Here is a 15,229-nt window from a genome sequence, read left to right as displayed (position 1 = left end):
TGCTGGGAGGCAAAAGTTGGTTGTAAGTTTTTGCCTGTGTGCAGCGTTTTCTTTCTGCTAGAAACGAGAAAGTTCACTTGGCACATACAAAAAAAACCGTATGTGTGAGAATCAAAGTGGTTGAACAAATGTTTTTTTTTGTTTAGTTTTTTTTTTTTACAAAATTCTAGAACAAATATTGTGCCCATATGTCAACAAATATTAACTCCTAATAAATTACACATTTAAAATATTGCCAGCAAATAGAATAACTGAGCAGTGTTTTAGAGCTGACAATACAAGGTCTCATTTTGGCATCAGTCTTGTGATGACTTGTATGAACACGCCTTACTATACATTACTTACAATATTTACAACATATTTTTATTTACCTTCTATGTTCACTCAAGGTAAAAACTCTTGAGTTTTAGTTCAAGTTCATTCCTGCACACTTTTTCAGGAATCCAACCTAATGAGCTCCCTGCTTAAAATGCACTAAACACAACAATAGATGGATGAAAAGTTGCTCCTGTCATGTCCTCTTCTAGGATTTGGCTTCCAAAAGTAGTTTGATGTCTTTAATGCCATGCTCCGCTGCCACAGAAATAATGTGGTCCAGGGCATTCATGTGGCGCAACATCTTCACAACCTCTTTGACTTGTTCCCTGTGGGCAGGCATGTGTTAATTGTTGGAGGCAGTACGGACACATACATCCAAAGCATCACAACATGACTGATTACAGCATTTTCCATTCTAATCGAAGCAGATGGTGCTATAAATGTATTAAGGTTTTGAAAAAGCGCTTAGAGCTTTATGCACAGAGCTGCTTACTTAGCATTGCGCCGTTCCGCATCAGATCCACCCAAGCTACTGCGGTGCAACGAGTTGGCCAGGTGGGTGAGGTAGCGACAGAATGGCTCCAACTGAGGCAACGTCTGCTGTCCCCTCAGGACAGAGAACCACTGCACTGGCAAACACTCCACCACCTGAAAAAAGGGAAGAGGAAGAGTTAAACACTAGTAGAGTTGACCAGCCACGAGCTGTAAAAAGGTACAGTGAAGTGGTGAAGAGCAAATCACCCTGATGTGCACTGAGAGGCTCTTATTAGAAAATACAAGCACCTCTCATCACATTGTCAGTTACAGGAAAAGAGCCAGTTTCCACCGCTTATTATGTGGTTAAATTTTTTTTTTTTTAAAAAGGCAGCTTTATTTTTAGGAGACATATCATGACATGTAAGGAACAATTCCTTACTACAACTCTATCAATCCCATTCAAACCTGTAAAAGATCATGTTTTTTTTGCAAATCATAATTTTCTCTTATCTCAGACTAAACCAGTAGAAACAGATTCCCTCATTTTGTGCACTGCTTATGGAACGGTTACCTAAATACCAAGGAGCCAAAGAACTGGCACCGTTGAAGCTAATGTAATTCTTGAAACTATCAAACGATGATGACTTCATAACCAAATACAGTTTCCATCATGCAAAGCAGAAACTTCTATGTCCTGACTCTTTAAAGACTATTTGGAGGCAGCCAACACCTTATTGGATTTTTGCCCTTAAAATCAATGAGATCTGCCAGGTAACGTGAACAAATCAAGTGACTAAATTTAGAAACAAGTTATTTAATAGACAACTGATATATTCAACCGAAAACAAATCAGGTAATCTGAACAAGCCGTCGAGCTACATGCACAGCGTGGGTATTTATACACCAAACGTAAAAGTGAAGAAACTGTGTCTCCTACCTTCTGGCACTTCTGAACATTCTCCTCCTCTGTATCTGTGGTCTGCAGCGCAGAGAGGATGTATCTATTGAGAGTGCTGTCCAATGCCAGGTCCCTCAGACAGGAACAGGATAAGATGCCTTCCCACTGCAGGATGTTGCCCAGCAGCTGTACAAGGACAAAACAGAAGACTTAGCTTATTTTCAGGACATCACAAAGGTACATAATGTCACATAATATCAAAGTACTGCTATTTAACTGCCACAGAATAATAAATGCTGCCATTAGTGCACAGACTCTATCAAGACCAACAACAATTGTACAGAACCTACATTTGAAGACAGACATCAGTGTATCACTTTTGTACATACCTTCATACAGGACCAGAACTGCCTCTGGTAGAATAGGTAGGGACTGCTATTCTTGTTTTCCAACACACTGAATAAAAGCAGAACATACTTTTAATTTGTTGTCAAGCATCATCATGCAGGCTGAAGAAGAAAAATAATTACTGGGCCACCTCGAGAGTTAACAATTCTGTAACATACTTTTTGGGGTAGAGCGGAAGGAAGACATCTTCATCCAGAGTCCGTCTAGTCCTTAAGACAACAGCTTTCAAAATCTCCTAATACAAATAAATGTATATATTTTAAAACAACAATAATTCTACCACAGGAGCTCAAATCTGTATTCGACTGATGACAATCATCATGCGTGTGCAGGTAGTTGGGAAGTGGACAGTACCTGTGTGTATCGATTGTCCCCATGGAGCACAGTGGGGTAACCTTTCATTAGTCTGTGAATGAAGCCTACCAGCCTGGCTGTCTGGCTGCTTGACAGTGGGTCCCACACTTGCTCTGCCAATACTGACGTGCAAATACACACACACCAAAATGACTTTGTGCTGACCTGCAAGTGTTATGCCTAGAATCTTTTTTTCTTGATATGCTAAGTGTTGCAGGCTTCCCTACCTGTCAGTTTGGAGAGGATGACCTTCTCCACAATAGCAGGCAGCAGGCCGATATCCCCATCTTCTTTCTGCAATGTGCTGTGCTCCTCAAAACCGTAAAACAACAGTGACTCAAACCAGAGCATGTACTCGAAATTTGCACACTGCGCCTGCACAAAAGATTTAAAGATTAAAAAATGTCCTCATCTCATTTTTGCAAGGAAAATGTCAAAATTGACAACACACACACACACATACATGCCCTACCTCAAGAGGGTTCCACGTAATCAGTTGCAGGCGAACCAAGGGGTTAAAGAGTTTGGGCAGACAGAGGCCTATGTAAGCATCTCTGTAGCAGTCTGCATATTCTCTCCTCCACATTTCAAAATGGGACTTGATGCAATCAAGAGAATGAAAGTCCTCCACCACGTCCTCAAACACTTTCTTACATTCTCTGGTGATGCGATCTAGAGGGGACCAAAGCTTCAGTTAGGCATTAGCTACAGAAACCTGACGTATTTGTGTTAAATCACATTTCATCAACAAATCTGTCAACTCTTCTCGATGCGGCCGTTGTACTGTAATCTTTGCAGCAATTGAATGATTAACCTCTCTCCAAGTTGAAGCTGGTGATGTCAGTAGAAGTTTCCTCATCATCGGATGATAAACCTTCTTTATGCTCGGCCCTCTTTCCATTCTGCTCTCTAGCTTGTCGCCTTCTAGTTCTACACTCCCCCAAAAGCACAAAGGAAGACAATTATCACTCAAGGGGCAAGTGCATAAAAACCAAACTCTCACATAACCCACAAAGAGTTCTGCACATATATCCCGGGAACATGTCTTTAGGTATCAGTGATCTTCATACCGGCGGGCTTCTCGTTCTGCTATTCTCCTCTGGCGACTGTGCTCTTGGTATGCTGCACGGTCTCGACCAAATGAGTCTAAATTAGGAGCCATGACAGCTTTATCTGCAAGAGACAGGAGCTATGTTAGAACCAGTAACAAAACGTTGAGACAGCCCATTACATATTTCCTATTCTGCTAAGCACCCAACATAAAGAACACTCAATTTCTGAATCATCCAGATTTGAAAACAAATTAGATGAGACAGACCGGTAACAGGCAGGGGATGTTTTGAAACACAATATTAGCCAAAACATCCAAATCTTTTAGCTAACATCAGCAGTAACATTTGTTATTGTTATTATCATTCATTTTCTAGTCACTTACCTGGCTAAAATTTCTTACATGTTACAGTGAAAGTGACAGATGACAAGTCACTAAGAGAACATTTTGGTCATCTTTACTTAGTGGCTCACTTATTTGAGTTACAGTTATAGAACAAGACAGTAGAAAGAAGCGTGTGCACATGCTTGTGCGCACAAACACACACACACACACACAGACTCACTCACATACAGAAAACTAACAAGGCTGTTCCAATAAATCATAAAAACCTTCAAGATGGACTGACTTGAAAGGCTTGCAAACTCCGACGATTCATCTTTAATATCATCCTGTCTTCTCTGGACAAGTCGTGAAGCCCGTTGCCTTAGTAACTGGTGCATGGCAGCTTCCAGCTCCAGGACAGCAGGGACCTGAAAGATATGATGGCTTCTGTGACCTCTGACCCAAACAAAAGTGGGGCTCCGAATCACAGGGGTGTCTTGCTGTAGGGACAAGAGGAGCATGATGGACAGGAAAACACTGCACTCCCAGTATCACTAGTGTTGGGTGAAAATATCAGTAAAAAGTAAATGTCCATCAAGTAAAGCTTAAGCACTGTGGGCTTATGTTCAGTCAATTACAACTACGGAGCTCAAGGTTTTATCCCAGCACTAATGATACACTGTTCCGCTCAGAATGTTATGACACGTTAATGGACTCCATACTAAGTCATGCTGATAATGGTTGGTTTGTGTCTTGTTTCCATCAGAATCCTGCACATTGAGAGTCATCTAATGGGGTTAAAACAGACATTAATGTGGTGGAGAAAACATATGTTGGCAGCTGGAAGGCTCATTCTCTCCTCCATCGATGTTCTGTTCTGCTACTACAGGACCAAGAGCATGCTATTTTGTTCAGACATGCATTTGTACTCGAAATGATATTTGAACATAACCGACTGGGCTCATTCTCCTTTGCAGACTGGAAACTAGCAGATATTTTTGGCATACATTACATTTGCATACATTAGGTTCATAATGAATGTCATTAGTACTTTGAGTGATGCAAATTCAAATGTAAACAACATGATTCATCACGAATCAAAATAAAGAAAACCCATTTGCAAAAGTTTCTCGCTCAGATAAGAGATCAAAGTTATATTTCCATTTACTATGAGTGACTACTGTGCACTGCCATTGGCTGGTTAATTATTGGAGCTAACACCAGTACACAAAAGGAAAGTAAAACAAATGAAGTAGGTTCTTAGTAATTCTCTTTTTCCTTCACAGAATATTTAATAGATCTGATCCCAGTAAAATCTACAGTAAGTGGTCAGAGAACAAACAGATATAAAACAAAAAACAGCTAATTACACAGCAGACAAATTCTCCCTTACCTTTTCACTGAAACACTCAAGCAAGTCTCCAACATACCCTCGCATCTCTTGCAAGAATTTATATTGATCTGCATTGTCATTGGATGAGCCCTCCAACTGCTGTATGGCGCTCTCAGAGGCAGCTAGGTCTTCTTCGATTTGTTTGTACCGCTTGACATTTGAGTTGTGGCCTGTACTCATTTGGCTGAGCCTACACATGACATACAGGGAAGACAGTAAGAATGACTTAATTGGGCTGAGAACAAACAAAAGCCAATCTAATTTTAATTAGACATAAACTAAGCAAAACATTGCTTAAGAGTGCTGCCATCGAATAAACACAGGATGAAAACATCAAGTGAAGATAATGGGCTACATTAACTCACTGGTTGAGCAAGAGTTGTAATTTCAAGGAAAACTGTAACTCCTCTCCAAATCCCCTTTACATTTTCTTTCTGGCCATTACATCTATAGGTAGCTTTGCTGGGTCCTCAGGACCACAGCACACAGAGACGGCAGCAGTTGAGCTTAAGAATGATTTCAGACGTTGCTGTATTTTTCCACTGAACCTACCTATCCTGCAGGCGTTTCTTTACCAAATCAATGGATACAGGGGTTAGATCACTAATAGGAACACGGTAGTGAACAGAGCCATTGTCTGTTCGGCCAGGTGGCTTGTTAGTCTGTGGGGCCACAGCACTGTAGGTGAAAGGCATGCTGTAGGAAGAGCCATAGGGCTGGCTCTCATAGCTCTGGTAGTAGACTGTGTTGTCCTCAGGCTGGCTGCTTTGAACCTGATCATTAGAGAAAAAAAAAAAAGAAATACACATGATTGTCCTACTATAAGAAAGCGCTGCTGCTGTCAACTAGCAATTCATTAGGGCTAAAACTGAAAGTTACCAGAATGACCATGTGTTCCGTCAATAAGTTTGGGATTAATCATTTAGTCTATAAAATGGCAGATAACAACCTTTTAAATCTGTAAGGGATGGAACTAAATTGGTTACCTGGTCAAAAAAAATAGACATAAGGGATTGATAAAAATTTCCCAAATCTGCTCGTCAATCCTGAATCTTTTTGAATCCTGTGTCAAATTTGTTTACGTAGTTAGTTGAAAAAAAATGTGCACTATTTTTATTTTACTCAAACCAGTAACAAAACTAATTCCAACAGTGTTGATATAGTTTATTTCTATTTTTAAAGAGAAACAGTCATTAGCTATTAACCATCATTTCTCTCTTCTTTGCTGATTTTTTAATGTTAGGGTCATGACACACAGAGCCAGTGGTCATCTACTAGATGGACAGACATAAACAAAATAAAATATTCCATGTGGAATTAGTTTGAGCTAAAATACTGCCTTTGGAACCCAGCCCTAGTTAGTTAATTATCAAGAAAAAACATCTTACCTGGGGTATGCTGATTCCTTTCCTAATCTGCTCCTGCTCCCAGCGGCTCACCTCCTCATCGTGACCCGCATCCAGAGCCTCGTCATCACTTCCTTCAATACCTGTATGAGTGAGGTGATATTTATGTATTAGAGGCGCTTGACAAAAAAACAAAACAAAAACAAAACAAAACAATGGATGGCCAGTCAATGAATGGCTTGTTTTTTTTTTTTTACCTATCTCCTCAGCTATCTTTTGTCTCTGACTTTTGTTCCTGACTCCGCTGAAACGGATCCTCTTCTCTTCCTCATCTTCATCGTCGCTGGCATCTTGGTCTTCACGCACCAAACGTTTCTTTGTGGTCTCTGTCTCTACCAGTGGCGTTTCACCACCCAGCTCTCTAGCCAGTTGACGGCGCTTTCTGGCAGCATGTATAAATGCTGCATCAGGAATTTCCCCTAGGTTAGGTGGAAAAACAGCTCTTGATTTCAGTACTTGTTTATGTTATTTGTACACACATTTAAAGTCTTTCAGAGTAGGAGGCATGTTGTTGCAATAAATGTGATGAAAGTCATACTTTGCAAATTAAAGACATGCAAAGTTAGAGCTAAAATATGCAGTTTTAGCTGGTGCCAGCATTAGACTCAAAACACCTCAGCACTCTGCCATGCTTTTCACAGCACTTCTGGTATTAATTATCAAATTACAATAAATACAAAGGCTGCAACACTCTAAAACTAATTAAAGAGAAATTTGCTAATTGGTTAAAAGAGCGATTGTCGCCTTAGAAGCCCATGTTTCTGTACTACATTATCAAAATATGCTTGGCTGAATATTTCAGGTTACATACTATAGCTTTATTCCCAAATTTGAAGGAAAATCCAAAAATTATGTTCTTAGACCACCTGTTCTAATGATGATAGTTAAATGACAGGACATGCATCGAAATGTGTGACTGTGATACCTGGTCTTAGGCTTCCAAGGGAGGAAAGTGTGTTGAATGTTGCTCCAGTGTTGTTGCTCCTGGACACCTGACTACTTGCTTGGCCACTTTGACTCCTCACTTCTTCCTCCTGCTCATCAGCACTGTCCACCTCCATTTCTTCCTCTCCCTGTTCACTACCTGCTCTGCTGGTAACTTCCTCTTTGATAGCAACTGCAGGTTGCAGTGGAGCATCTAGGGAAATGCAGAATTCAGAAATGTATGAGTCAAAAGGAAAGAAGATCTAACAAACTGACATTTGACATTATAGACATTTATTCTTCACTTACAGGACAATCTCAGAAACTATTTGCTTCTTCTGTTATCCCAACAATACTGGTATATGTAAAACGTTATGGGTATTTTTAATGAGATAATATTTTGTGGAACTGCAGTAAGAATTTCACTAAATTCACGGATTTAAGCCTTTTTCTTTATTATGCCAATGATCAAGGCGTCTATGCAGTAGGTCCGTTCAGTGACCATGTGTCATTAGCATGCAATATCAGTATTATTCATACCAAATTCAAGTTCATGTTATAACATTTTCCTAATTTGACCTTAATTTTATGAGAATGATGACCTCTTCTCTCAAGACATCCAACCCTATCCTGTAGCAAATATACACTTTATCCTTAATGTTCAAAGTATTTTGTGATTGTTCAAAGTCAGTTTGCTAATTAATTTCACGGAGTCGAATACACGCTAGTACTACGACAGCAGAAATAAAATTGATATTGTGTTGCATCCACTGGGTATTATACTACCTGATTTGGTTTCGTGTTTGACACATCCAGATCTTTCCAAATCCTCCTTGTATTCTTTTTTCAACTGTTTAACTATTTTCTTGCTGTGATTGGATTTCTTCACTCTGAACACCTCAGATCCTTCTGTTTAAAAAAACAAGTTGAGAGACAAGTGTTAGCATCCAGGTTAAGTTGGCAGTTACTGGAATAACGTTAACACAACATAAAGAAAAGGAACTGATTTATTGCTTAGGTAAAAAATATAGACACCATTTCCGTAGCCTACGCAGAAACACAAGCTCACACTTACATAACCCTGTCAGGATAACAAGCTTTCTTAAGCTAACGTTATCGAGATAACCAAGCTAACTTAGCATTTAGTTACTGAATTACCTTCTTCGTCGTCAAAACTAAGCACAACGGCTTTTGTGGGCCCTGGCACAGGGGTTGCATCTTTGCTTTTCTTCTCCTTCTTGACAGCCCTTACATTATTAAGGTTAGCCTGAAGCCCATTACTATGACAGTTATCAGTGCTGCTAGGTGCTGCACAAGTGCTTGTATGGGTCTCTATAAACGGGATCTCATCCACCGCAGGCCCGAACAATGTCGGCGGCAGCGGCGGTTGCTGACTGTCCTCCTGCTCTTCCTCGTCAGACTCATTCCTCCGTCGAAAGTTTGCTCTCTTCGCCTTTTTAAACATTGTTTCTTTTACATGCAGTGGCTCATGCTCGATCGCTAGACAACGTAGTTATGTGGTCAAAGCCAAAGGAAAATATCCCCACGCTCTCAGGGAACCATTTTCTGTCAGACGCTACGTTTCTTCTACGTCTGCAACTTTTGAAGTAGAGTACGTGTGTCACTGCTACATTACTGCCCCCTGTCGGTCACAGCTTTTGTCAAGCGCGCTAAATAAAAAAAAATATAAATTCAATGTACGAATAAAAAATTAAAGACAACAGAAGGAAAAAGCTTATATTTACATGACGTGTGTCATTATTTGTTCATAAAAGGTTGGCCTACATATCATATGGAGAAGATTTGTTAGGGAAAATCACCTAGTTTCTGTTTAATAGTGAAACCTAGGACATTCAGTTTTCTGCACTCAGGGTGGCGCATTTGGTAAACAATTTGTTATATACCAGCAAATAGTTATGTATCATTATCTAACATTTTGAACTCCAAATAGTAATAGACAAATAATATTAAACAGCTCTAGAGGGGTAAAAATCCATTCTTTGCAGGGAAAATTTGCCTGGTTGCTACTGCTAAAAAAATTTTATTGTGATGAAATATATGAAATTAACCTTTAATGTACATAATTATAACATTTTGTTTATTTAGAGTGATCGTTATTTCTTTCAGTTACAAATCTGGTCTGTTCTCCTTGTCCTGCAAGTTCTAGCGCCATGCCATTCTGGCAGGGGGTTGCTCTTGGGGTGGACAATCAGAAATTGGTGGTGGCCAATGCCACCCCAGGCTACCGCTCTGGCCCTGCCACAGGACAGGAAAACATTATTTTTTGTTTAAATTTTATTTTTACTTTAATATTATTTTTTTAATTTAATATTAAAATATTCCAGCAGCAGTAGCTTTTAAAGAGCTGTGTATTTTTCTATTGAGACTGTTAATGTACACAATGCAGTGACATCAGACTGTGGCATGAGTCCTATCTGACTTAATACCGTCTAAATCTAAAATCTAATAATGAGCACCAGTTAAAAAAGGTTTACGGTAACAACGCCCAATGTCAGCACAGGCTACAGTAGAATTTGATATACAATGTTACGTAAAACATATAAATTATATTTTTTATTGTGTTATTATTAATGACTGACTGTGTTTATTACAGTAGCTAAAGGTGACAATAATGACATTATAAACTTCTATGGAGTTTATGTGTTTATCCCCAATAATAAAAAAGTCCTCATTTATTTTGATGTCTTACTATATATTTTGAATTATTAATCTGAATCTACCACAGTTGTCAAGTAAATTTACTGAAGAATCAATTAACATAAAATGGAAATACTCCAGTATTATCAAATACCTCAAAATTATCTGAAAACATACCTCAAAATTTGGTTAATGCAAATAAATAGACTCTCCACCACTGAAAATATATAAAATCACCACCTGACGAATAATGTCATTTTAAAATAATAAAACAAAGTAAAAACGTAATAATTATTTAATTCTGCTTCAGATTGACTTCACTGAATATATTAAGGGTTGCTTCACTTTATTACCTGATCTTGAGACCCTGTCTTGAAAAGAGCCAATCTGTTTCCTTATTTCCCTTTTTTAAATTCTACTTTATTTATATAGCAACAATTCACAACAATTTCATCTCAAGTCAGGAGGAAAAACTTCCTTTAACAGAAGACACCTCCAGCAGAACCAGTCTCAGGGTGGGAGGGCAACTGCCTTGACCGATTTGGATGAATGGAAAGTGAAGAGAGAAAAGAAAAGAGCAACAAAAAGCAACAACAAAACACTGGGCAGGTTGGTAGACTGGAAAAAACACAGCTTTAAAGTCAAGGACATCTTCAGAAAGGGACAGAGAGAAGGAGACAGAGAATGAGAAAGACAACTACAGGAGAAAGAAGACCCAAAGTCATACAGTGGTGACAAATAAATGTGGGGTGAGAGGAGAGAGGGACGAAAGGAGCTCAGTGCATCGGGGGGTGGGTCCCCCAGCAGTCTAAGCCTGTAGCAGCATAACAATAACTAACTATAAGCTTCATCAAAAAAGAATCTGAATCCCGAATCTGAACTGGGAGCTGGTTCCACAGGAGATGAGCATCATGGCTGCTTGAGTATCTGGCTCCCATTGTACCTTGGAAATTCTGGGAACCACAAGTAGGCCTGCATTCTGAGATTGAAGTCATCTAATGGAATGATACGGTACTATGAGGTCTTTTAAATATGATGGAGCTTCACTGTTTAGCGCTTTATTTGTAAGATGCAGGGTTTTAAATTCTATTCTAGAAGCTAATGAAGGCAAAATATGACCCCTCTTGCCAATTTCATTCAGCTTCATGCTGCAGCATTTTGGAATCGTGAAAGTAGGGAATTACAGTAGTCCAACCCAGAAGTAACAAAAATTAGTTAGCTAGTTTTCCGGCATCACTTTGAGACAGGATGCTCCTAATTTTGGCAATGTTCCGTAGATGGAAAAAGGCTGTTCTAGAGATTTGTTTTATATGTAAGGTAAAGGACAAATCCTGGTCAAAAATAACTCCAAGGTTCCTTTCAGGAGGCCAGAGTTATGCCATCTAAAGTAACTATATGGTTGGACAGCATAAGGTTTTTAGGAACAAATACTATTATGTATTTGTACAGACCTTTATGTCTTGTTGGCGTGTTTGAGGCTTGAATAATTTATTTTATTCATCAGGTTCCATAGATAGATATAGCTGGGTATCATCAGCATAGCAATGGGAATTTATGGAGTGTTTTCTGTAGGGTGCTTTCATTTTTATTTTGCACTGCCCCATCGCATTTCTGTCACTTTACTACTCATCATTAGTCCTAATCACTTTCACCTGTCCCTCTGGCTATATATACTCAGCTCTCTGCTCATTTCCCTGCCAGATTGTCTTGTGCCTATTGTGCTCCTGAATCTCCAGCTATTATTTTGCCACATAGATGGATTTACTGGTTTTCTGCCTGTTTCCTGCCTGACCAGTCTGATCTGCTTCTTGCCTGCCCTCCTGCTGGAGACACTGGCTGATAGGACCCTAATGCTCATCCAGAAGACGTCAGACCTTTCCTTCACTTTAACTTGTAAGTTACCACTTACCTTTGGATTTGGGGATTTGCATTTTGAGAAGTTGGATTAAGAACTTGATGATTTGGTTCTTGATTTTGTTATCCCTTCACTGACGTCACCACTGCTCCCTCCAGTTGTGCTAAACTAACGTTTTTGTCCCTCCAAGTACTGTCTCTCCAGTCTTCTAACGTACTGATTCTCCGCCCCTTTGGACACCTGCTCACCTGCCAACCTATCACCCCGGGATCCCCTCGTCCCTGCCTGTGAGCCCCCAGACTGCTTACCAATCAGTACTTCCCCTTCCCCCTCAAGTAAGACTATCAATATACTCCAGAGTTCAATCAATTCAGTGCTGTTACTTTACTCTGACTGCTATATCTTGTGCACAGAAATAACAAGAGAGAGAGACTCAGATTCTGTACTGCAACTCTAAGCTGAGATTTGTCGCCGACCCTTCTTATCCCCTTCCTTCTAAAACCCTTTAAAAGAAATCAATGTGCTGCTCTCTGGTTTTGGGTCCAAACAATATATCCTTACAGTTTTCTAATGTTGCCTAAAGGATATGTATATATGTGTTAGTGTGTTTGTGTGCAAAAAGTATTGGTCCTAACACAGAGCCTTGTGAAACTCCGTAACTGACCCTTGCGTGCATGGAAATCTAGTGAGATGGGTAAAAAGCAGCCTAAGAGGGATTGGGGCCGTATTGATGATCCAAGCTCTGTTGACTATGAAGATCTATATACAATTTTTTTCGTAAAGAAAGTCATGATGTTATTGTTGCTCCTAGTTAAGGGAAGACTAGGCTCAACAGAACGATGGCTCTTAGTCAGCCTGGCAACAGTGCTGAAAAGAAACCGAGGGCTGTTCTTATTGTCATCTTATTAGTGATGAATAATGTGCTATTCTGGATTTAATGTGGATTTTTAAAAAAAAATGCATTTTAAACTGTTTCTCCAGCTGAAAAGGGTTCTTCTTAAGTAGTGGAACATCACTTCCTGTCTAACGTTTGTGTTGCGAGTTTGTGAACTATACCAAGGAGATGGTCTCTTCTGGTTTACTGCCTTTTTCAGAGGGGCAACAGTATCAAGTATTGTATGTAGTGAGGCTGTAGAATTATCAACAAGATAATCAACTTGCACATAGGTAAAGTTAAGGTGGCGAATCTTCATTGTATTGACACATGGTGAAGCAAATGATAGAATAATTATCTCTAATTTGTTCAAAGCATTTTCCCTTCAGCATCTACTGTAGTGGAATTTTTTCCACTATACATCTGTATCGTCCGTTATTGTAAATTCAAATGGTCAGACAAGAGAATCATGAGGAAATACTGTTATGAAGATTGATAAATGAATTATTGCTATAGGCCCAACTATATCATACCACAGTGCTGTCATTTTTGATATTAGACATTTTAACATTGTAAAAAGGGAATCTATTTGAAACCAGAATCTTTTTTTCAGACTCTGGTTTTGTTCACAATGAGGATCTAATTATTGTCATTAGTGTTATGCTTTTCCTTTGATAAATTATAATGTCCGCTCTCAAAAAGTCCTATTACACACACACGTCAAATCAGTCAAATTCTGCTTAATTGCTCTGCATTTTTCCACATGAAAGTTTGTGTTTGAGTATAAACAAGTATAGATAGAAAACCTAAAATACACATAATCTAGTACCTTCCCATTTTTCATATCGGCTTACTTTCATACACCCCTCATTATCTGAGCCATTTATTTTACTTACCTAGCCTACTTACCTAATAGCAGCTTTTTGAAAAGAAATGTCTGGAGAAGATGAAAGACCCAAATGCATACCTTTGAAATTTAACCTGATTTCTACGGTATGTATGTTGTCATGTCAAACCCATAATAGAGGAGTTGAGAGGAGCACATGTCTCTCCTGATAGCATTAGATACTGTTTTGTGGACTTCCTCAACATTTACTTCCTTTAATTAATGGCAGACATGAGAGCTGCAGCTACTGAGAATCGTTATAGAGCTATTATGACACAGTGTAGTCTACGGCAAATCTGCTGAAATTAGTGTCATCACACGTGAACCTGCAGTGATATGTTTTGATTAATTAACATCACAATGACCCTTTGCCATAAAAATTATAATCGGAGATAAATATCTTTCAATTAATGGTAGTGTTCTTCAGTTTTAAAGTCCCAGAGCCATTTTCTTCATCATATGACTCATTCATGATTGGGGCATAAGTAAGCAAAGCAGAAAACCCATTCTTTTCCAGATGTGATAAAGTAATTTACTTGTGATAAATCTGTCATGGTTTGAATAATTGACTTGTTCATTCGATTTTCAGAAACAATCACCGTTATTTAAGTATGTATATATCTGGATTTCTTTCCCTTAAAGAGCAGTTTCACAATGCAGCAGTTTCATTCAAAGGACGAAATGTACCGAACCAGGAAATGTACTGTGAACCTATTGACTCTGAGGGCATCACATACTGATGTTTTGTCAAATTTGCTGGCATCTCATGAATCCACAACTTGGGGGAAAATCTGTAGAAGGTCTGGTCTATTGTGATACAATTACATATAAACTAGTTGTGGTTAGATCATCAGCAGAAAAATAAGAAACAAGACACACAAAGGAATATTCTTTAGTGCTTTAAACAAAGCAGATGCATGCAATTCTTCCATGAGCCACTTGAGGGCACTGTAGACCCTTGTATGTGAAAAGTTGTGTCTCATTTGTGGCCAAGGTAAGCTCATAGTTCACTCATGTATAAATGCTAATGAAATACAATGACATTTCCTGATCCAGTGAATGTATCTGAAGCAAGCCAACATGAATATAGATGACATCAATACTGCTACTCAAAGGGCCCCGAGTATGTCTTCCTTCTTTAGGTAGTGCAGCAAGAATGATGCCGCTTTTGCTCCCCCAGGATACAGTAACTGCAAAAGCCAAGTTAGAGAAGTCGGGCTTTCATTTACACGGATGGAACAAACATCAGGGTTGAATAACCCCAGCTTATTAAATACACAATGTGCGTGTCAAGAGCTAATGAGGATGGAACGATAATAAAATATGTGATGTGCAGTAAGAAAAGTACAAGAGGATCTACAATCTCCACCTGTTAGTACTTTCAATAGTGTATAAGTGAAAAT

At 39.1% G+C, this 15,229-nt stretch overlaps 1 protein-coding gene across 1 annotated transcript; it reads right to left on the bottom strand.

Annotated features, from left to right (window-relative positions):
- Positions 1–83: 83 nt before the first annotated feature.
- On the bottom strand, positions 84–9,155 carry paxbp1 (PAX3 and PAX7 binding protein 1). Its single transcript, XM_067494493.1, has 18 exons — positions 8,712–9,155; positions 8,340–8,462; positions 7,555–7,767; positions 6,827–7,048; positions 6,612–6,712; positions 5,776–5,996; positions 5,224–5,413; positions 4,135–4,258; positions 3,526–3,628; positions 3,270–3,385; positions 2,928–3,127; positions 2,683–2,830; positions 2,456–2,577; positions 2,260–2,336; positions 2,083–2,149; positions 1,733–1,879; positions 812–966; positions 84–644 (listed from the first exon to the last, which is right to left on the bottom strand). Exons 1-18 carry the CDS (start codon positions 9,016–9,018, stop codon positions 524–526), a joined length of 2,757 nt encoding a protein of 918 aa, XP_067350594.1. The 5' UTR covers positions 9,019–9,155; the 3' UTR covers positions 84–523.
- Positions 9,156–15,229: the final 6,074 nt, after the last annotated feature.

Source organism: Channa argus, chromosome 24 (assembly GCF_033026475.1).
Source record: "Channa argus isolate prfri chromosome 24, Channa argus male v1.0, whole genome shotgun sequence".
Lineage (NCBI taxonomy): Eukaryota > Metazoa > Chordata > Actinopteri > Anabantiformes > Channidae > Channa > Channa argus.
This window is presented reverse-complemented; position numbering and strand designations above follow the sequence as displayed.

Excerpts from the sequence above, each read along its gene's own strand:
- paxbp1 (XM_067494493.1), bottom strand. The coding sequence starts at position 9,018 with ATGTTTAAAAAGGCGAAGAGAGCAAACTTTCGACGGAGGAATGAGTCT. Across the intron at positions 3,128-3,269 it reads CAGCTTCAACTTGGAGAGAG|ATCGCATCACCAGAGAATGT; the intron begins GTTAATCATTCA and ends GGTCCCCTCTAG. Across the intron at positions 2,150-2,259 it reads CTTCCGCTCTACCCCAAAAA|TGTGTTGGAAAACAAGAATA; the intron begins GTATGTTACAGA and ends GCTTTTATTCAG.